At 46.0% G+C, this 23,233-nt stretch overlaps 2 protein-coding genes across 7 annotated transcripts in view; one reads left to right on the top strand and one right to left on the bottom strand.

The window, feature by feature from the left end:
- B4GALT4 (beta-1,4-galactosyltransferase 4) overlaps window positions 1–7,572 on the top strand; it is a 33,855-nt gene extending 26,283 nt beyond the window's left edge. For all 3 annotated transcript variants that reach the window (XM_055808190.1, XM_055808188.1, XM_055808189.1), the window contains exons 5-7: window positions 3,771–3,893; window positions 6,448–6,552; window positions 6,970–7,572. In XM_055808190.1, the coding sequence (XP_055664165.1) occupies window positions 3,771–3,893; window positions 6,448–6,552; window positions 6,970–7,111 (370 nt within the window). In that variant the 3' untranslated portion in view covers window positions 7,112–7,572. The remainder of the gene's footprint in view (window positions 1–3,770; window positions 3,894–6,447; window positions 6,553–6,969) is intronic.
- Window positions 7,573–8,570: 998 nt separating this feature from the next.
- Window positions 8,571–22,382, bottom strand: LOC101915824 (beta-1,4-galactosyltransferase 3-like). 4 transcript variants are annotated; one of them, XM_055808193.1, is made up of 8 exons: window positions 21,728–21,859; window positions 17,547–17,672; window positions 16,590–16,692; window positions 14,859–15,094; window positions 13,753–13,943; window positions 13,073–13,195; window positions 10,125–10,229; window positions 8,571–9,177 (listed from the first exon to the last, which is right to left on the bottom strand). In XM_055808193.1, exons 3-8 carry the CDS (start codon window positions 16,594–16,596, stop codon window positions 9,036–9,038), a joined length of 804 nt encoding a protein of 267 aa, XP_055664168.1. In that variant the 5' UTR covers window positions 16,597–16,692; window positions 17,547–17,672; window positions 21,728–21,859; the 3' UTR covers window positions 8,571–9,035. The 4 variants fall into 4 exon arrangements, with proteins under 4 accessions (XP_055664168.1, XP_055664166.1, XP_055664167.1 ...); XM_055808191.1 differs by lacking the exons at window positions 16,590–16,692; window positions 17,547–17,672 and adding an exon at window positions 22,272–22,382 and having other exon boundaries at window positions 21,728–22,149; XM_055808192.1 differs by having other exon boundaries at window positions 16,590–17,672.
- Between the last annotated feature and the right edge of the window lie 851 nt (window positions 22,383–23,233).

Genomic DNA, 23,233 nt, shown 5'->3' with positions numbered 1-23,233 from the left:
AGGTGGTTGAACCCTGTTGCAGGGTGGATTTTTGCAGGCGATGGCATCTAGGAGTGAGATGTGCCTGGGTCCTGCCAGTTCCGCTCTGCCCGAGGAGGGCTCAGTGGGCAGCATTGTCTTAGTTACAGCTCTGGCTCCTTTGCTGTCTGCCTCTCCAGTGGTGCAGGAGAATTATGGGGTGCATAAGCAAGCAGTGGGGTGTGTGGGTGGCAGTATGTGGTACTGTTGGGGACTGGCAGTGCAGCCTGAAAGCACAGCTGGGGAAGGCTCTTCCCTGCTGTTGCTGTTTGTGGGACCTCCTGGCTGTCCGTTCCACCTGTTCGCTGCATTTCTCTAGAGCCCTCCTCGCAGAAATCTCAAGGCAGTAATGCATAATTAAAACTTGATAGTGCCTGCCCTACCTTATGGTTGGTCTCCTCTAGGAGAGGAGATGAACGGGACAGTGCAAGGGAGAGTTAAAAATTCCTGAGGTAGAAAAGAAATAAAATGCAGGTAGAGCATGAGAGACTGCATCTGCCTAGAACAATCCTTTTCTGTATGTTTATATAAATAACGCCATCTTTGGGGAAGTGTCTCACAGTCCCAGCAGATGGTAGTTGAAGCCTTTTACAGAAAACTGGAAGAAGCCTCATGTATGCAGGCTGTGGTCCTCGTGGAAGACTTTAATCATCCTGGTATCTGCTGGAAGGGCAACACATCAGAAGTCTCCTGGATTACTTGTGCCCTGAAGTGAATTGATGATAACTTCCTGACACAGGTGGCCGGAGCTGGTGAAGGGAGGTGTTCTGCTGAATTTTATACTTACAGACAAGGAAGAACTGGTCAGGGACGTGAAGGTTAGAAAACAGAAAAGAATGAGGCAAATAGCAGGATCATAACCCTGGACTTCCTATTCAGGGATCTGCTTGGCTGAATCACTTGGGAGACAATCCTGGTGAGAAGAGGGGTTCAGGAGAGCTGGTAGATCTTCAGCAGTTGCCTCCTTCATGCTCAACAATGGTCCATTCCCATGTGCAGGAAGTCAGGCGAAGTTGGATGGAGGCCTGCACATGCCTGAGAACTCTAACAGAAAAAGGCAGCATGGAAGAGGTGGAAGCAGTCAGGTGACTTGTGAGGACACACGAGATGCTGTGTAAGCATGCAGGGATGGAGCTGTGAAAACCAGACCCCCCCCTGAAATTCTTGAAAGCATGAAGGGCAATGTGAAGGGCTTCTACAGGTACATCAGCTGCTGGGAAGACTAGGAAAAATGTGTACCTGCTGTGTGGCAGGGGACTTGGTGACAAAAGACAAGAAAAAGGCCAAGATACTCAATGGCTTCCCTGCCTTGATCCTTACTGGCAAGATTTGCCTTCGTGAATCCCAGGCATCTGATGCCGGTGGAAGAGCCTGGACTTACCCTTGCTGGAGTGGGATCAGATTAAGGAATACTTAAACAAACTGGGCATACACCATAAAACTGTGTGACCTGGTGGGGTGTATCCATGGGTACTAAGGCAACTGGTTGCTGTCAGAGTGAGGCCATTCTGTTATCTTTGAAAGGCCATGATGGTTGGGGGAGGCTCCTGAGGACTGGAAGAAAGCAAATGCTGCTTCTACCTTCAGGAGAGGCAAGGAGGAGGCTTTCAGGAACTGTAGGCTGGTCAACCTCACCTTTTAATCCCTGGGAAGGTGAGGAAACAAATCTGCTCACAAGTCACGCCTGACAAACTTGATAGCCGCCTTTGACTAGCTGGGTGGACAGGGGAGGGATAGCGGATAGTGTTTGTCTTGACTTAGAAAGGCTTTTGACGCTGTCTCCCATAACATCCCCATTGACAAAGCGATGAAGTACAGACTAGTAAGTGGACAACGAGATGGACTGAGAACTACCAAACTGCTGGGCTCAAAGGGTTTTGATCAGCAGAGCAAAGTCCATCTGGAGGCCAGTCATTAGTGGTTGACTCCCGAGTTTGGTACTGGGGCTGGTACTAGTTAGTGTCTTCGTTGGTAACCTGGATGCTCGGGCAGATGGCACCCTCGGCAGGTTTTCAGAAGATAGAAATCTTGGAGGGGTGGTTGGTGTTCCAGGGACTTCATCAGTCTGGAGAATGTGGCCAGAAGGAATCAAGTTCAGCAAAGGGAAGTGCAGCGTCCTGCGCCTGGAGAGGAGTAGCCCTGTGCACCGGCAGGTGCTGGAGGCCAGCCGTCTGGCGGGCAGCTTTACGGAGCAGGATCTGGGCCAGCAACGTGCCCTCGTGAAAGGCCAGTAGCACCTTGGGCTGCGTCGGGAGGGTGTTGTCAGCAGGCTGAGGGAGGCGGTTGTTCCCTTCTACTCAGCACCACTGAGGCAGTACCTGGAGTGCTGGGTCTGGTTCTGGGTTGCCCAGCACGGTAACAGCATGGGCGTACTGGAGCGAGGCCGGCAAAGAGCCGTGGAGGTGATGTAAGGGAACGCGGTGTCTGGCGTGAGGAGAGGCTGGGAGTGCTGGGACTGGTCAGCCTGGGGCAGAGGCGGCAGAGGGGGATCTTGTCAGTGCGACGCCTGATGGAAGGGAGTAAAGGCGGTGGAGCCAGACCCTTCTCAACGAAAGGCGAGAGGCAGTGGGCACGTACTGAAATAGAGGAGATTCCATTTAAACGTAAGCTTTTTACTGTGAGGGTGGTCAAATACTGGAGCAGGCTGCCCAGAGAGGTGGTGGAGTCTCTGTCCTTGGACACGCTCAGAGTCGGAATGGACACGGTCCTCAGCAGCTTGCTCTAGCGGACCCTGCTCTGAGCAGAGGGGTCGGGCTGCGTGATCTCCAGGGGCCCTTCAGCCTGTGCAGTTCTCCAGTGGCACTATGAAATCCAGGGACAGTATGAAATGAAAACCAGAAGCAGAAATCAGCCAGGAAAAATACTCTGGGGTAGGCTGTGTACGGTGTTTTGGGTGGTTTGTTGGTGTGTTTTGGGTGTGTTTAAATTGGGTTTGTGGTAAACTAGAAATGGTAATATGCTTTGTGCCTTTGCTTGTCTGCCATGTAAATTGCCGTAATAGATACTTCCTAGCCCTGGCCACTTGCTCATCTGTTTAGATTCACTTTAAATGAGAAAGAAAAACTCAATATGAAACCATGTGCACATCACCTCTGAAGCGTTGCAGTGTCACAGAGGCTGTGTTGTAATGCTTGCCTTAAGGGCCAAGGAGGAGTGTATCATGAAAAAGCAATTAGCAAAATGGTGTAAGAAGATAAATAAGCATGGTGTCTAAATGCCTTTTTTTAAGTAGGTGCAGCTTCCAGGACAAGGAAGGTAGAAATTAATCTCCTTTAGAGCCGAGCTTTATCACATTAGGTTACTTAGCAACTTGCACTGTACCTTCCTTGGAACGGTCCTGCAATATTCCATAGCATGTGCCCTGCTGCTGTGACCTGATTTCACTCCAGGTTTTTCCGATTCAGCTCTAACATAGTCGGTGGCTCGCTATTGTGATTGCAAAGCTGCTGCTACGATAGTGTGTAGCTTTGTTCCTTTTCGGCTCATTGGAGGCCTTGAGGTGCAGTGCCTTTTTGGCTGGCAAGGGGAGTTATGTAAAGAGAGAGAGAAACGAAGTTGGAGAGTTAACTTTTTCTGGCCTGAAACAAATTACCATCTTTTGGTGAAAAGAGGAAGAGAACAAGAGCCACCTCACGGATTTGTGCATCCTTAGCTCTGTGAAAGACAGGTCTAGATCCAGAGTTTCAAGGTGGTATTTTCATTGTTGTTAGAATCTGACTTTTAATTCTTCATTCTCTCTTGTGTACTTCTAGGTTACGATACCAGGGATATTTTGGAGGTGTAACTGCTCTAACAAGAGATCAGTTTTCTAAGGTGAATGGATTCTCTAACAACTACTGGGGTTGGGGTGGAGAAGATGATGACCTTCGAATCAGGTAAAATATATATAAAAAAAAAAAAATGCTAGAGGGAAATGGATGTCAGAGGTGGAGGAATTGGTTTAAAAAAAAATAAATATCAGTGTGACTTCCTACCTAGCCCCCAGAGGTGGAACACTACAGGAGCCTCAGTGCAAACCAGTTTTGCAGTGGGGAGTTGGGCTGCACGGTGCAGTTTTGTGAACAGTTTCCTCGTTGCAAAAGTTCAGGTGCGCCTGAGATCTGGGCCTCCTCCCGCAGCGTTGTTGGTTGTGTGTGCCTTTTGTCAGGGGTTTGTTTGGGTTTTGGGGTTTTTTTTTGGGGGGTGGGTTGGTTGGTTTTGTTTTTCTCAGCCACACAGTATTTGTACTCTCATGTGGAAATGGGTTGTAATGGAAATAAGGTTGAAGTCTGGAGTGTCGCTTGCCAGAGACACAAATGTGTGGAGTTCCGGTACTTTGCAAAAGTGTGGGAGTGTTTTGGTTTTGGTGGGATTGGGGTTTTTTGCATTCATTGACTGCCACGATTTACTCCAAGCAGGTCGTCGTTGGTATGTGGGTGGTGGTGATTATAGTTAAGGTGGTGAATAACTTGAATTCTAGAAAGCCTGCATACGTATCCGTACGCCCTTTGCTTGTGTTCAATCTAGTTTTGCAGATGTGCCTGTCAAATAAGGGAAACTTGTTAGCTGGAGAGGTTTAGTGGGACAAAAAAGTTAACAAAACTTTTATGTTGATCTTTTGCCCTTTGCCTAGAAGGAAACCTCTAATCTTGCATCACTGTTAGTGAGGGAAGGGGGGGGAGCGCGTGCACCCCCCCACACACACCTCCCCCATAAAACCACAACCCTGCAAGCTCTGCTGGCGGAGCCTGTCAGTTTGTAACTTGGGTGCGCTCTGTCATTCTGAAGTGTTTATTCTTTTCAGTTGCTTAAATATGCAAACAAACATTTTGGGGACGTACAGTTTGTATCCCCGGTGATGTTAAACAATGCCACTGGTGAAACCGAGCATGCTGAAGTTAAGAACTTCCAAATGAAATTTTTTTTTCTCTGTGTCAGTTCAGCAGATCAGTCAGCTGTATCTCAAGAAATCTAAAAGGTCTACTGGAGACGTGGATTTCTGTCCCTTCTTAATCACAACTTTTTCTTTTCTTTTTTTCCCCTCCCTACCCCTGGCTAGTGACACCAGCTCCTCTGTGGTAGTGGTGGGGTAAGGCGTGGTACCATCTCAGTCCCCAGAACTGTCACAGTTAATGAGCAAACAAAGGTGACAGCAGTGTTCCTTCAAATGTTCCTGCGGGCAGCGGAGAACCAGCCGTGCAGCACATCAGCAGGATTGACTGAGGGTCTCCGCAACGTTTGCAAGCGGTTGGAATCGGAAAGGGCCGCTCGCTTGTGCGTGGCACCTCTGAACCTGGCAGCTGTTGAGATCTTGGTGTGGAAACCAAATCGTATGACCCAGAGTCACCCTGCCCCTGGGCTTGGCGCATGCCCTTCCCCTGGGTGGGACCTTGGACTGGGCTGGCTGCCTGCCGCTGCAGGCCCCGTGGGAAGCTGGCTGGGCGGTGGGTTGTCACCCAGAGCCGTGCAGGCTTCCTCAGCGGAGCCGGCGGATGGCAGCGTCCCCTGCGGTGGCAGGAGCCCGGGCCAGGGTGCTCCTGGGTCCCACTGTTTTGCCTCTGTGCTTGCGTGGCGCGTGCCATGAAGATTTTTCAGGTCACTTGTTGTTATGTGGTAACCGACTGCGACAGTCAGTCATTGGGAAGCTGTGAGGGGCTCGGGTTTTCCTCAGCTCTTGGGTTTCCTATTGCTCTTTCAGCTGCTGCTGTGACTAGCAAAGACCTGGGCTATTCCCTTCATTCCACTGTCACGAAGTTAACCCTTTCTGCCGACAGAGCAAATGTCAGCAGAGTGGTTAAGCGGTTTAAATGTAGGCACCCGTGTTTAAGGCCGAAAGCTCCAATCAGGTGCCTGACGTCAGGCACTTACATCCACGCATGGGGCTTAGTGCTTGGCACTGTTCTGGGAAAGGAATTTTTCCTTCTTAATAACAAAAATTTTGCAGCTGTCTGCCAACTACTAAAAAAAAAAACCAAACTATTTTTTAAGTGGAGAACAATCAAGTGTAGGGGCTTTATTCAGGAGCTGAGATGAGCTTGTGGAAATACACACGTGGAAATATACATGCGTGGAAATATACACGTGGCAAAATACAGCCCTCCTAGGTAACGCGGGGCAGTGCTGACGAGACCAGACAACGCTGGTTTAAGTGTGCTCTGTGATAACGTGTGCTTAAAGCTCTGCCTGCCTCTGCTGCAGTAGCTACCTGCTTCTCTTCAAAAGAAGGGGGCACCCGTCACCCGACTGGACCTGTTCTGCAGAAATGCAACTCTGCGCCGCATTGCTGTGGCAAAATGGCTTGTGGAAGAGATGCAGATGAGTTTCCTACAGTTCCCTGTGCTTGCTTCCGTGGCATCTAGAGATCAGGTCTCCAGATGTTGTGGGGTTTTGTTTTCCTCAAGCACTTGTTTATAGGTGACATCTTGTTCAGGGCACTATTGCTTCTTCCAGGGTTGAGATGCAGAAGATGAAAGTGGTGAGGCCCTCTGCTGATGTGGCCAGGTACACGATGATATTCCACAAACGAGACCACGGTAACGAGGAGAATGGAGAGAGGTGAGTCAAGAACAGCGTTCCACCTTGAATGGTCCTCGGTTTGTGGCTCGGAGCTGGGCACCTGGGCACCCAGTTCCTTGCTCTAGGCGTTTGTGGTACCCAAGGCTCTGGGGGACACCCCTGTGACACCCCTGTCCCCAGCTGGCAGCTGTTCTGTACATCTGACAGGGTGTTCCTTGGAAACCACCTAAGTTGTAGTAACGTGGATATGATTTCAGAGATAAAACCAAAGGACTTTCTTTCCATCCCCCATCTGATTGTCCACGCTGAGGACAGGGAAGGCATAACTCTACACGCCCAGTAGATACAGAACAGCGGTAGCTCTGCTGCCAAGTTTACTAGTAGTAGGAAAGAGCTCAAAACTCCTCTCTTATGCATGTCACTGAAGATTTTTTTTTTTCTCCCCTTTTTCCTCAGAATGAAGCTTCTACGTCAGGTGTCTAGAACGTGGAAAACGGATGGGCTGAACTCTTGTTCCTATAAACTGCTCTCGGTGGAACATAACCCTTTGTATGTCAACATCACGGTGGATTTCAGCACGCAGCCCAAGGTCTCGTAAGGGCGAGCACCACACGGGTTACAGGAAACAGCAACGGATTGTGTTTGTGGCTGCTGTTACAGCCAGTGCCTCCCAGTGCGCTCCTTGAAAGAGTACTGCAGTAGCACAGAAGAAAGTTTTTCTTCACAGCATCTACTTGGTTGGTTGAGTTTCCTTTTGTGAGGACTGGAGGTGGGGACTGCCCCGAGGGACAGGTCCTCCTGCTCTGGGCACTTGCTGCTGGGACTTTTGCAAAAGTGTCCTTGTTTGGGCTGGGCCAGTGGAAGGGACTTAGTTAAGTCCCGCAAAAAAATTTGCTTATTAAAAGCACAAGGACTCTTCACCAACTACACGCTGCCTGAGAAAAGCTAGGGTTTTTTCCAGCCTGAGAAAAAAACTGCTTATGTGTAAGGGAAGGGCAATAATGGTAATGGGTGAGATGTTACAAATCTCTCAATAAATGCATTCCATTGAACTCAAAAGGCTTCTCTTGCCCTTCCTTCGCGAGCCCAGCTCCCGCTGCTGTGGGACTGCTGAAGTGTCTTAGGGCAAAAGGAGAGGCTCAGTTCTGCAGGGGCTGGCTGTGTCAGATGGAGAGAAATTCCTGTCCACCTCCTTCAGTGGTTTGGGCCATGCTGTTAGAGCGTGTCTGTGTACGTTGCCCAGGCTGCTGCTGTCTGCAATTCTTGTTCTAGAAGGCTGGTACCGGCCTGGGGATAGCTAACTGCCCCACTAAGCAGAAATCTTGAGTAAAGCATCTCCATACCCCATTATACCTAACTGTCCTTACATCTGCTTGTTGGCTACAAGGCCCTTGTGGGTAGATGCAAAACAGGCTTGGGAGAGTTTCTCTTGGGTATAACATATTAAAAAGCAACTTTGGTTTACTATAATCTTGAAGAGTGACTCTTGGCTAGCAGGCATGTTATTCCAACTGCAGGGAAGGCTGAAGCTTTAAATGAGTTCTCGGGTCTTGGTGGGATAGATGTGTACACGGAATTTTAACATCTCCAAGTGACAACAGCCCATGTTGTGCCTGCAAAGTAACTGGAGCTGGTCAGCGCTGCTGACTGACGGTGAAGACAGACTCCAGCAAGGGCACGGCCTGGGGCAGTCAGCATCAGTCCCAGTCAGGGAAGTACAAGTGCAGCCCTGCCAGGGGCAGAGCTCCACTGCTGACAGGTTTGACTTCAGTTTTCCTCTAGTATTTCAACATAAAATACTTCTGAGAAGTGAAGACAGATCCTTGAAAGATAATTAATGTTTGAGCAAAAGCTGAAATACTGTTTCCATGCTCTGAGCAGGCGGTTAGACTAGGTGACAGCCTCTGCTCCCTTTCAGCCTGCCTCCCTTAGAGCCACCATAAAAACATTTAAACACTTAGGGATCAGGCCAGAAAAAAAGATGGAAGCTCTAGTTTTGTCTGGTTTTGGGGCAACTTCCTCCTTTATTACATTCTTCTGAAATATTCTAGAAAGTCTTAACCCAAACACATAACTCCATTTATTTTAGTGAATTCACAACAGATATTTACAGAACTGTAACTGGCTTCACCCCTCAGGGGCCCAGACAGAACAGCTTGCGTCCCGATCAATACTTCAATAGAAAGCAGGACAGAGCGATCCAGCTGTGGAACACAGGGTCCAGAAACCCAGGGTCAGCTCACTGTCACGGAGACCTCGATCCCCCCGGCCCAGGAGGCGGGTCTGGCTCAGTTTGACAGTGCTTTTGACGACTTTTCGGGTAAGTCAGAGCCTGTTTATTAGCTCTCGTACCCCGTTCCTGAAGCCTTTTCTTCTAAATCTTAAACAGAACAGTGAAATGTATGAAAGAGGAGCAGCCGCCTCAGGTGGTGAAGGCTCCACAGGACAAGAGGAGGTCGTGGCAGAGCACCTGTATGCATGCTGCCAGGCCGAGCCCAAACTCTGCTTTTGTTTTCATTCTCTTAGGAAAACGGGGGAACATATCCAATGTCCACGGTGATGTTGGTATAAAGACGATGCTTTGTCCTGGAAAGGAGCTTGAACTCCAATGAATTCATTCCGTCATCTTTCCACGTTTTTTGGGTGTTGTGTCGGGAAGCAGGCCTGAAGAAGGAAGAATACCTGCAGTTAGAAGAACAAAGGCAATGCTTGCAACTGACACTGCGGAAGAAACCAGCCTCCCTGAGGCAGCAAGGGCTTAGCAGATGAAAGCTGCTAGCAGAAAAGCCCCAAACAATTCTCACAGAGTACAGAGAGAAGGCACTGTGTGAGACTAAACAGACCAGAGGAAGTTCATGCCGAGTGCTCTAAGCAGGGAGGGCAACTGGGACTGGAACCTCACTGGACAGGGAGACCAGAGAGGTGCCAACTACAGCCTGTAAGACCCAGGGAACTGGGAGAGCCCAGAGGCTGGCAGCAACGGTGGCCATAGCCTGCGGGAGGTGGGGGTTAAGCCAGGGTTCTTACGGAAACCTGAGGTTTGAGATGATAGAGGGAAACCTGCACTGTTGGTGTGGTATGAGAAGCCTCCACCGCACCTGACCCAATACCCTCCTCCAGCTCTTAAATAAAACTAAGCCTTTGCTAAGCTCTTGCATGTCTCCAAGCCTGCATCCTGCTTTCTGCTACTGTAATGGCACATCGTAAACTCCCCCAGACCGAAGAGCAACTTTTTGTGACAGGGAAGTTGTAACAAAGTGCCTCTTCAAACTGAACTCCCCCTATTTACAAAACAGGCAGCATTTTTTTTTTAAGTCTTATTCCCAGAATAATTTGACGCTTAAATCTGATATCTGTTGGCTTCCTACCTAGCGTGCGTCCTTAACAATGGGAAGAAAGTCAGAAACGAGGAGAAATCCTTCAACTGCAGAGATGAGCAGAATGGTTCAGTTAAAACTGCCTGGCACCCTTCTTTAAAGAGCCACATTAAGGTGGAAAAACAAGCAGTGGCATCAGGACACTTACTGCCTCTTCTGAGGAAGATGACGGTAAGAATCAACCTGCCGCAAGGCAAAGAGCAGCCTCCCAGCCACCGCCCCCCGAACAGTTACCTTCTCCACAGCTCCTGTCTCTCTGCCTCATCATCGTAGTCCATCACTTTGTAGCGCCCAAGGTGAGGTGATGTCCGGACTATTTTCATTCCCGCCAAACGAATCCTTTAAAACAAACAAAAATGTTTGCTTAGGCATAAAGATGCCATTTCTAGGCTCAGTTAGAGGAAAGTTCAGTCAGAGATGATTTTCAGTGTTAATGCAATAAAAGCAAAATGCGGAAGATTAAGGGAGTGACTTTAAGCCCACAGTGCCACGTTATCTTCTCTAGCAGGTTCTAACCAGGCTTGGCCTGGAAAGCTCCCAGCCCCAGCGCGCTTCGACAGGGTACAAAGAGGATTATAGCAAGCAGGGAATGAACAACAGCATGCAGAGCATTCAAGAGCAATTCCCACAAATCTGACAATTAAGCATTATTTTCACTTCCTTGTAAGAGCGGAGCTTTTACTGCCTCGAGGTCCCTCACCTAAATCTAAGAAAAACCAAAACAACCCAAACTTGCAGTTGCTGAAAGGAAGCCAGTCCCGAGTTTCAGATCCAGCTTAAGCCTCCCTCTGTTCTTTGAGAGGTGCCATTCATTCAGATGCCCCGATTAGAGTGCTGGCTTCGTAAAAGATTAGCGATAAATACAGGCACCAGACAAACCAATGCGAGCTGCTCAGCTGCAGGACAGTTAGATAAGAAAAAAGTGAACCAAAGGCTGAGAATTCCAGAACAGAGCTCTTAAAACCAGCATTTTGGGTGACTTTCAAGCAACCCACTGCTAATGGAATCTGTGTTAGTTCACCAATAAAAAGCACCTGTAATAGTGCTAGGGCAGGCAAACCTCTGTTATCATGGGGCAGCTCTTAGACAGAGAAAATTCCTGGGGAGGTTAAGAACGAATGTTTGCTCAATTGAGGTTATCTAACTGGCATGTTTGCAACGTTTGATTGCCTTCTGTTGAGATCTGGTACAGCAGCAAGCTGCACTGAGGCAGGAATGTTATAAAGCTGAAAGAGGCAACAGAACTGGAAATATTTGTTAGTCTAGAGCCATCAAATGATTAGAACACTTCACTGACAGTATGACAGTCTGACTGAGTTTTAGACAAGGTTTCTTGTTTTCTGAACGAAAGCTTATTGTGCATTCAGTGAAAAAGACAAGAAAAAGCAAGAATGCTAAACTGTCTTTGCTGTATCAGGTTCTGCATTGCAAGATTAAACCAAAACAATAATATGAAACAGTTAATGTATTCACTTACTGTTAAGAACCCAACAGGCTTTCCTGTAGCTGATAATGTTAACACAGAAGTGGTTAGAGTAGTGTTTTCTTCTAATAAAAGGGAGATCCCGGTGTCTGCTAGGACTAATGCTATAGAGCACTGCAGTCTGCCAACAATAAGTAGCAGCCAGTATGTTTCTGCACTAACTGCTTTAATAAGCAGTATCCCAGCTAAAAAAAAACACCTTTACACAGGACTTTTTTTTTTTTTGACATTTCAGTGTCCAATTTCAAATACTAATTAATTGTGTTGCTACATGGTTAGAAGTGCTTGAGCACCTACTAAAAATCCAAATCCCAGTAGATGCATCAAGCTGGCCATTAAAAATAGCCAGCTCATTCCTAACTTCTGCAGGTTGGGACTTCAGTATGTGAATAAATCATTAACAGGCACTGTCCATGGCCCCCGTGTACCTACGGGCCAGAACAATGCTCATCATAGTAGAAGTTCTCATGAGAAACAACACAATTTCCTTCCCTTCAAGAAAGGGCTATTTTGGGATCCACATAACCAACCTACCTGCCTTAAGAGATTCCTGTGAGGAAGTGCACTCCTACGTATAACTGGCATGTCTCTTTACCCTCAGCACTGAAACCCACATTATTAAATGCCTAAGCTGTACTAAGAACAGCTGAACAGAACGAGCATTGTAGCGTTTGATGTAAAGATCTATTTTCCTGGCATTCTATTCCTTTAATAAATGCTGTTCAGTAAATCTCTAAACAATCATACACCCTTTTAGTTAGCTTTTTCTGAAAGGAAAAGGAGGAATTCTATGTTAGCAAATCTGTCAATTCCCAGAAGAATACTGCTTTGTAAAAACTCCTACAGTCCTCGAACAGAACATTCCACCAAAACTGTGTACCTTGTCACACTGTGCAAGACCAAAAAACACACAAAGCTTTTATTGTCAGTTTAGTTCTATAAACTCCCCAGGAGCTTGCCTCAGTGCAGGATGATAAAGGTGCACAGTGCAACTACAAAGCTCAATAAAGCAGCTACAGTCATGATTTTGCACTTGAAGAAATCACATTAGGCAGAGTACCCGGAATTAAACTCATTGTATTCACTTCTATAGCATGTGCTGCCATGGCAACTAAAGTACAAAACCCCCCATCAGATCTTGCTGTCAGTGACTCACAGTAGTACACTCGGGCTTCTCCATCACCCAGCACTGCAGACAGCAGTTAGAATTCCTTGTGCTCCTTAATTCCAACTATTGGTCATTAGGTAATACTTGGAGCAGTCTAGATGCACTTAACATAACTTAAATTCCCAACTGTCTGAGAATTAATAGGTACCTTCTTGGCTGTCTTATTCATCAAGCTTGCAGATTCCTTCCCTCCCTTGGGGCTGTTAGATGTCAACGGAGTCACTTGTCAACTACTGGTAGTTACAATCCCTCGGATGCACTCCAGAGCGACTGAAGGCACAAGGATGTGAAGTAACATTCTGCCCTCGAAAGTCTGAGAAAAGCTTTGTCTTCCCAGCACACAAGGATTGGATTCATAGATACTGAGCATCTTCTGACATGAACCATTCCCAGCGCCAACAGCATTTTGGATTAGAATGATACCACAAGCACATTAAGGAACAATATCTTAGTTCCTTTCTTAAGGTAATGCCACATGTTTCACTAGCCAGCCTGGTTCTATTTTAAGCCTGTCCTGTACATTATTAGTACCTTGTAGCAATGTCATCATTTTCACCACCACTGCCCCAGTATGTGTTTGGAAACCCATTCATCTTCATGTAATGTTCTGGAGTCAGAGCAGATACACCCCCAAAAAAGGACTTGTATGGTAGGCTACAAAAGAAAGAAGAAAAAAAAAAAAAGCATCAGCATTGAAGGCTAATACAGTCCTCCACAAACTAACGTGATCCAAGTCCCCCATATATTACTCGTACACCTTACAGACAACTGTCATTACAGCGCCAAAACCCAAAACAGCAAAATCAGTGTAATTCCTACCACTTTCCACCCCACCCTCCCCCTCAAAGACCACACTAAAACTGGTTTTGAAATTCACAGCTTGGGTCAGTTCAAAATACCTGCATCCTATCACACATCTTCCACATGATCCAGTAATTCCCACCCCTATACTTTTATTCCGGAAGGGAAAGCAGACAGAAATCTGCCGGCCGTGTGCCAAGCTGAGCTAACAGCGCAACAGGGAACTGCAGGCAAGGAACTGCTCAAGGTTGCACGCTTCCGTCAAGGATACTATTTTCTGGGGAAGTCACTACTGCAAAACTAACAGACAACGTCCTAAAGGCTGCAGCTCTCACTGTCCTCGTTCATACCTCCTATCAGGAAGCGAACAGATTAGCATACATGCATCCAAAGCAACTAGAGGCACTTACGTGTACTGAAACTTGTCCATGGCACTAGCCATATGCTTGGGATAGTATTCATCGCAAACATAGAGATTATAATCATTCTCAGGTACAAGGTCGACATCGTGCAGGAGGAGGCAGTCCCAGTCTTCATCCTTCAGGGCTTCCCTGACACCAACGTTAAGCAGCTTTGCTCGGTTAAATGTACCATTCCCCACCTGGAAAAGAAAACCTGCGTTTCTTCACCAAAACAACAAAGACAATAACTCAATTAAAATTTACATTAGTAAAAAAAAAAAAAGTCTTATTCAATTGGAATGAATCAAAACTGGCTGCAAATTTCATGCCCCAGACTCTGAAAATTTCAACCATTCTCTTCACGATATTCTTAACAATTGTAAGCTTTTTGGTGTCAGCGGCTACATACTGTGGGCACCTGAAGCAGCTGACTTTTAAGAGACCAGCGAGTCAATCCTCAGGTGTACACCTGCACATCGACACTTTTTCCGTGACTGCTGCTGCTTATTAAAGCTTAGAAGGAGGGGGGTGGGGGTGGCATGGGGACCAAACAACCTTGGTCAAACAAAAAAGCTTCTTCTTCACCCCAATCAACAATGAATTTTAATTAATGATTCCAAAACTTGGTCTCTTGCCACTGATCTGTTGCAACACCAGTCCATATCGGTTAAAAATGGCCGTTTGACTTGCACAGGCTGCTCCACAGCAGGGTCAAGCCAGATATTTTTATTTGATAGAAAATAAAAATATCCAACTTCACTTTAGCATTCCATCTGAACTGCTTGGCTCAGTAGCCACATTGCCAAGATAGGGGCAAACCACATTCAACTCCTGAACAGCTGATAGTGCAGATTACCACTTAATGACAACTTTAATCCTCTAGAAGCAGGGGCGGTGGGGGGTGGGGGGGAATAGCAGAACCCATCAATAGCAGAATGATGATGTTGACAAGTGGGATGACATTTCAGTCACTAGCAGCCACAGAGATGGGACAGCACATAACTGACCTGCTCTCAATCCAGGCATAAAACGGTACTTCCACATTTCTTGTTCAGAACCTAGCCCTTAACCGGGAAGCTCAGCTACGCCACCAGGCACTTTTGATTTACATTTACCTGCTGAATCAAGTAGATACTGTAACTGAGCTGCTGGCGCTGCAAGAATGGATGAATATAGTAGAGAAGATGGTGAAGGTACTTCTCCTGGTTCCTGTAGGCTATGAGGATGGCTGACTTGTAGCGGGCCAAGCAGTGAGGTGGCCTGTAGCGGCCACCAGGTTGAACAAAAGGATTTTTTTTGATGATCATTCTTTCAGTAGGGATCACCCTGAAGGTGATGGTTAACGGACCAACTGTAAGGAGAGACAGGAGGGGGGGTAAAAAAGTAAGATCAGTGGTGTTTCTCAACCTTCATTCAAACCTATCAGATTAGCTATGTATGTTTACTACTCCAGGCACCAGCCCCACCACAGAGGAGGTAGCGCCACACAGATGTGCCCCCATGATGAACTCCACCACAGCCTGCTGGCCACCTCCCCAGGGCTCCCCAGGGAGGGGTGCTGGGCTCAGCACCAGGACAGCAAGGCGACCTGCCCAACGCACCCCAAATCCCAGCACAGCCAGCAAGTCCCACCAGGCTCCTGCACAGCTTGCTTTTTCCTGGTGTGGGCTCACTGCTACACAAAGCAACTCTCTTGCCTTGTGTTGCTTAGATGAAATTCATGAATAAATGTATTCACTGTAAGAATAGCGCTGGAAATGAACCCAGATGAACAGACATACCTGCTTTTGCTACCCATAAGGAAAACGTCCCTAAGCTTCTTCAAGGACAAAGATGTTCATAAGGATATTCAGCAGGTTGGGGTAGAAATAGTTTAAAGCTTGGGTGAATACAGCTGCTTCAGGAAATGTTAGCTTTATCTTTAAGAAGAAGTTTCAAGTTCAATTTTATGTTCTAATCACATGCCACAAGGGCTGTATTTGCTGTATTATTGAATTTTATACACTGTGACAAACAGGCAGTACTTCAAAATTTTGGGAGAAGCAGATGACAGAACTGAGAAGGAAGAAGAGAGATGGTACATTTTCAGGAACAGGCACAGAGTAGCAAAAGAAACTACATATAATAGTTATTCTACCCAGCACCTCAATTTTGAATACAAAACATACCAGATGTGTTCAACAGTTTTTACCTAATTAAAAAAGTAATCTGCATTTTTATATGAATTCTTCAATTCATCACATGGAAAAAGCTTGACAAGTCATAAGTAAGAAAGAATCAACATAAGGTGTCAATCACCATTTCAACATAAGCCTCATATTGTTACAATATGAATAAACAAATTCTAGTTATTTAAATGCCTGTCCTTCTGGGTAGTGAGAAAAGATTCCAGAACTAGCAGAAGAGTTATATTTATACACAAGTCTGCATGTCTTAATGGTTTCTAACCACCATCAACTTCTAAGAAAATAAAGCACACTCGCCGAACCAGATTAAAATCTGTTACTTAAATGAACTAGGAAGAAACCTTTACCTATATCACAATTAAAAGCAGACAATTTGACAATTTCAAATGAGTTTTAAGTAGGACCAACAATTCTCTACAGGCCATGATACACAAAGACAATTTTTTTTTGCATCAGGAGCCCGTGACGCAAAATAGCTATAAATAAAATTCTTTTCCTTCCAAGCTCATAGTTAATGCCGTGGCTGTCTTAAAGCAAGTTTTTACTACCTTGTAAGTCAAGACTCCCTCTTAAACCACTGAAATAAAATATAATGTCAAAAAACTTCTATAATAAAGCATGAGAGAAAAAGAACAAATATTTAGGTCTGGTGCTTAGTACCTTTCATTTAAGCAGGGAAAGGTACACGTGTCTTCAGTCTAAGCACTTCAGCAGGTGAGTCCAGAAGATATTTCTTACAACCCATTCCATACTCGAGCCTGTGCTATAATTTTAATGAAAAAAAAAAAATGAAGCCTGCACTCACCCACATCCTGTTTAACTGACACAGAAACAACATCCCTCCACTGGGTTTTGGGGTTGGGTTGTTTTTTGTTTGGGTTTGGTTTTTTTTGAGCACTAACAAGGCTCAGGGACTAAATTTGGTGTAAGATTCAGAACTGGGAAACATTTTGCTAGTATGTAGAAGTTGGTACACCTCACATTTCCGAGGTACCACTTTCCAGTCCTTCCCTCAGTATCTAAAATGCAGGGGGAATTTGATTTTGACTGAATTACCCTCAAGTACGAATCTAGAAAACATTGCCATAGCTTTGTACCCAAAATATTAGTGTAGTTCTTCAGAGAATCATGCTGTGGGTCCACAAATCTAGGTCACATTTACAGTTAAGGTTTTATGATGTTATTACCTACTTCTATGCAGACAATTTCCTATTCTGTCTTTAAAACTACCACATTTCAGTCCAAGGTTGTTTTTAACCTGTAGTTTATGTTGCTTTTTAGATATATGAACTCCCAGATTATCAGCTCTTTTAACTAAAGCACCATTAACCGCTGATTTGATGACAACTGGAGCTTGCTAAAGAAATGTTATATTCAGGCTGGATTTCAACTAAAGATCATTGTTCCAAGGAAAACACAAGAAAGGGAATTAATCCCTTTTGTTCTCCCACAAAGGCAGAGTTTTGTTTTCTGTAATGGAATTTGGGCTCTTTGTATTGCAGAGTAATATTCTGTAGCAATAATCCTTAAATTCCAAAGAATCAAATCTAAATTTGGACATAAGGGTATGATTAAGATAATGTGCAACAGTTTCACTCCTGTCGTCTCCTTCCATACCCAATGGATTCATGGGCCCATATGATCCATTAGGGTAACATCTGCATTCTTCAGGTTTTTCAAGATGTCACGTTGTCCCAAGCTGCCTGGCTCCGTACCTCAGATGACTCAGCTCAAACTCAGAAACTATATGCCAAGGAAAAGGGGAAAAAAAGAAGTTAGCCTGTGACTTATATCACCAAAACCTCTGACTGCCCTACATTCCTTGGCTACAAGCTAAATTCTGGCTCTCAGGTCTCCTTCCTACCCAATTAACAAAAGGCTAATGCACTGTAATCCAATTCAAACCCAGATGCGAACAGAGCAGTTGCAGGCTGGATCAAATAGGGAAAAATAAAACTGCTAAACCACAGCTTTGAGAAAGGACAAAAAAAATCACCTTACACATACTAGAAAGCACAGGATCCCAATGCAGACAAGGTACAGACAGAATCAACATCCCGAAGCATCGAAGCAATTTCTCTGTACTCTGGCCCCTAAGATCCTTCTGTGCCTGCACCATCATACAGAGGGTGTTTAATTAATATGAAAATTTAGTGTGTAGGGTTAAAACTCACAATTCCCTGTCTGTATTCTTAGCTGCTGCCAGTGACAGCATACTCCCTGCTTGCTTTGCTTTCTAGGTAACACATTTAACTATCAGGGGGATCTATTGATTTTGACCAGATCTATCCTAAGAAAGAAAGTAGGTAACTCCTAAGCATCTTGCTGCACATTTAGAGTTAGCAGCTATAATTACTGAGTTCAACCAGAATAAGTAGGAACTTATGCAAGGTAAGCAAATGGGAACAGCAGCATGGATGAATACCTCACTGCGAAAGTACAGCACCACACACCACATTAACAGAGTTGTATTTGTATAATTCTACCACTGTTTGAATGGAAGGGGAAAACAAAAAGCAGACCAACAGTCTTAATGTAAGCACCATTTTCTAATGGCAGAATACAAGGCTGCCTCAACTTCACCTGAAAATAAATCTCAGCATCACAACCTTTCAGCTTATTTTTAAATCCAAGAGAAGAGACTCCAGTGGGAGAGCATCCATTAGAAAATGTAGCAGGAGCTACTCATTACCACAACAGATGGTCACACTTATGAAAAGGTTATGACAGATGGGTGCGAAAGGGAGTAACTACTACAAGAAGGGCTTGGAAAAAAGTAAATCTTCTGTAGCAAGAGCAAATCATAAACAGCAGAGTTACAAACAGAACTTTCAACTATTAAAGTCCTCAAGGGCCAAACCAACCTGTTCAGCACATACTATGCATGAAGTAAGGTACCTCTTTAAAAAAAAATAATAAAAAAACCCAACCCTGAGTCTTCTAGCATAACTTCTTCCTGGTAAGAAGAAAAGATGAACCGAAGCGACACATCTTGTGTACAATGTAAGAAAGTCAGATTTTTAATTTAAATGCTACTTCGTTAAGTTTGAGTAAGCACAACGGTAGCATGTAAACATTTTGCTTTCCCCTAAAACAAAGGTGGTGGAAACAGTCAACTGGTTACTTCTGTAGAAACTTTAACCTTTAAGGAAATTGAGTAATTTATTCACAATATTAATGAAGACACTGAGTATCTAGTACAATGCTTTACAAGTTGTCGGTCACAAAAGGTTGAACGGAGACCACTATGTGTTAAAAAAGTAACATTAGTCAGCAACTCCCTAGTTCTTCCAAGGCAGAGGTGTTTAGCAATTATACTTTAATTCTCACTCCACAGCCCCAGAAGAACCAAGATGCTGTAGCTTCAGGAGGTAGGAAAAAGACAGATGAGCTGCAAGCTGATCTTACATTCAAAGTTATCAAAATGATCTACTATATACATAAGTGGAAAAAGTGCTGCGCTTCATAAAAGCCCTGATGCAGAAACCATTTAAGCCATTTGGCATTCTTCCAGTTACTTTAACACGCTTTGCAGTAGACACAGTGACTTATTACCAGCTCTGAATTGGAGACTGGAGCCCTCAAGAATTGATTTGAAATCTCATTTAATGGAGTTTATGAAATTAATATTAAAAGGCATCATTCTCTCTGATGTAATGCTTCCATGAGAGATCAGTCCCACAAGAGAAGATGGTAACAACCAATCAAGACATTTATAAAGTATTTATATGTCTACTCATATGCACCCATCATACACAAAACAAAGGGCAGCTACCTAGCAGAGTAGTATGCATTTCTTGGGTGAAAAAACCCCCACCAAAACACACAAACCACCCAGAAAAGGCTGGCACATAGTCATACCAGAAGGAATAATTTACTTTTTATATTTAAAAGGAAATAATCACCAAGCAGAAATTAAGAAATCCAAGTGCTCTGCTGCAACTTCAGCTGAATCCATATCAATGCTCCAAATAATGTTTTACAGCAACGCTTCATATGCTCAACTTTAATTTTTTGTGCAGCAAAACTCCCACAATTACTTTGCCTCCTATTTTTTTTGCTCCCAGTCAACCTACTGTTTGTTTCTGTCTATATCTAACATGATGTTTTCATTTTAACTCTGAAGTACCACATGCAGGCCAATCCCCTCAAGACTCTCAGGGATGAGCAGAAGGAGTCTTAGAAAGATTTCATAGCTTTGAGAACACCGATTAGTGTAATTTTACTCTGTGTCTGCCTCCTCCATATACGTCACTACTCTTGCTTATCTGATGGTTTGCAGTGAAGCTGCTCAGAATTGCATCTCATTTTGTTAGGGTTTTTTTTGTTGTTGTGGTGTTGGGTTTTTTTGAGACCAAAGCTTTCTCATTTGACATTTTTCAGGACAGTGGATTCTCCCCATAGTGGAGACAAGCAGGGTGCAGGCATGTTTCTGCCATGCTTTTTCAAAGAAAGCAATTAAGTCTGAAACATGGAATTGTAGCTTCCCTAAAGAACTGATGGGCTGTAGACAGTGATGAACAGAGACTGCACCAAGACCATTACAACTGGTACCTGGGCAAAAAGGCTCTGTACTATTTGTATTTCAGCATTTACTTAGTAGAGCTGTTTCTAAGGGAAATGCTGAAGCATATACCCAAAAGTTGTCACACAATTTCATCCTACATACTGCATGTATTTCATTTAACTTCAGCAACGGATGAAGGAAGAAAATTTCCCTAAAGAACAAGCATCATTCCAAAGACTGCAGTCTAAAAAGGCTCATCCAAAACGTCCCAGCAGTAAGCAACTCGACAGAAGACTAACCACAGCGCTGGCTTCCCATAATACTTTCACCTGTGAACCAAGGTCAGCCATTTGCTCTTACTGTGCTCCACGTGCAGTGATCAGCTTTCCTAGAACAGCAGGCCAACTATTAAGTAGTGCTCCAAGAATAAGTGTATGCAAGACTCAGATATGCAGCAACCTGTGCAGTATGGAAAACCAAAGAGTACCTTATACACAGAACTCTAAGAAGTAGGTGTCCCCAAACCAGCTGTAAGTGCATCTTACAGAGCTCATCCATTCTTGGCTGGCAGAGTTGAACTGATTCATTATTATCAGACACGTACCGCTTTACTGACAACAAACTTGCATTATGGGTTTAACTTTGTGTTCACTTAAAAGTTTCTCAACTGTTTTAGTTGTGCAGCAGCTGGATGAATGCTGCCTCTAGTACCAGCTCCAATTTGGTCCTCATGTAAACACAAATTAACCTGTGACCAGGGGAGAAGTTTCTAAGTCTGAAGGATGCACAACAATCCTAGGCCAAAAAGACGACCATGAAGAGCGAGGTACCAAGCTACATTCTCATACAGGCAGTATTTAAAGCCAATGCAACCAACTTACGTTGAACTACAGGTTTGATGTAGGGCTGAGACAAAGGACCCAGGAGTTACATTGAGTCAGAAGCCTCAATGCAGTTACTCAAGTACAATTGTCGGCACATTTTATACAGGAGTGCCAAGAAAAAAAAAGGGTTAGTAACTTGGTATTAACACCATGCACTGTGCTCGCTCATGTTCTGCAATCTCTGTGTAGCCAAATCCTTAAAATCAGATTTTTTTAAACTAATTACTTTTTCTCGCATAACCAATAAAACCGAGTTAATTAACACACGAAAACGTTGTCAATGTATTACATCTGTATACCACTTTTAAAGTGGAAAAGTTTGAAAAATACAGAACTTGGATTTACAAAGTGCCCAGCGTCCCCACGTACCAAAGCAGTGCCACCAGACGCCGTGGGTTCATACCTACCGAATATCGGTGACTGCGCCGAGCAGTACGGCATAGCTTCTTCGTCGGGGGCCGGGGTAAACAAGCTGAGGTTTGTGTACACGTCGTGAGTTTTGGAGTAATCCAGCACCTGAGGCGAGTCTAAAAACCCACGGAACACATTTGAAGGTCCACCTCGGTAGAGTATCAGGATAAATATCGCTTGGAAGACAAACAGAAAGAGCAGAAAGCAAGGGTTTTCGACGCGCGAGAGGGACATCGTTCCCAGCCCATGCTCCGGGGCCAGGCGGGTGAGGATGTAACCGCCTCCGGCAGCCGCCTTCAGGGGCCGCGCCCCGGGGACCCTCCTGGCCACACTTCCCGAGGCGAGGCGGCAGCCCGCTCCTCCAGCGCGGCCTCCTCAGGGCGCTGGGCGCCGAGCCGCCCCGTCCCGCTCCGGCGAGCTGAGGGAGGGAAAAAGCCGTCCAAGGCCGCCCGGAGGAAAGAGAGCGACGGGAGCAGCGGTCACCCTCATACGCCCTCACGCCTACCCCCGCGGGACAGGCTCGCCCGTACCGCCCCGTACCACCGCCTCCCGGAGGCTCCCGGCCGCCCAGCCTCGCCCCGCCTCAGCCCGGGGTGCGGCGGGGAGTTCCCCCCCGGCCGCCTCACAGCCAGCAGCGCGGCCCTTCCCACCCCGCCGCCGCGCACCCGCCCCCGCCCGCCTTCAGGCGAGACTACAGCTCCCAGCATGCACAGCGGGGCAGGGCGGCCCCGCCTGGCGGCATGCCGCAGGGCATGCTGGGAGATGTAGTTCCCGCCGTCAGCCGGGGTGGCCGCCGGGTAGCGGCGCTGTGGGGCTGAGGGGAGAGGGGCCGGGGCTGCTGTACCCTGGGCCTCTGTCAACCCGCGGCCGCCGGCCCGGCTTTAAATTAGTGTGCCCGACTTTAAATTAGTGATCGAACTGCGCAGAGAGGTGAACTGAAATGAATACACGAGTCGCTGCCTACCCCTGAAGGGACCCGCGTAGCCTCCACAGCGGGGGCCTCCTGTCATGGTCTGGCTGCACATACAAATCTGGGCTTTTACACCCATCTCATTCCTGACTGATTTTTTAACGAGATGGGGCTTACAAGCTGAACTGTCAGCCTGTCTGCCTGCTCTCATAATGGGTTCGCAACATGCTCCCCCTGCTCACTTAAATTTGGCAGAGGAAAAGGTCTGTGCAGGTGCTGCATCCCTACAAGGCTTCAGCGAAATTCGGCAGCTGGGTTTGCACTGAGGAGAGCAGCACAGAGGAAATTTGTGCCTGGGAGAGCACCCTCAGCTCAGCCTTTCACCCTGCTTTCCAAGGCCCAGCCTGTGCTGGCTCCCCTGCCACTGCCCTGGCCCCAAGCCAGGGCTGTTTGCCCTCCGAACAGGGTGGCATGGGGAACAGATGGGAGAGGGTGACAGCATTTATGTGGGGAGCTGGGAGTACTCCTGCTTCAGAGCTGGACCAAGACTTAGGGGCCATGTCTACAGGAAATTTGACCTCAGTCACTCTGC

This window comes from Falco peregrinus, chromosome 6 (genome assembly GCF_023634155.1).
Source record: "Falco peregrinus isolate bFalPer1 chromosome 6, bFalPer1.pri, whole genome shotgun sequence".
NCBI classification, from domain to species: Eukaryota; Metazoa; Chordata; class Aves; order Falconiformes; family Falconidae; genus Falco; species Falco peregrinus.
Note: the sequence above shows the minus strand (reverse complement) of the source record. Positions and strands in the feature narration are given on the sequence as shown.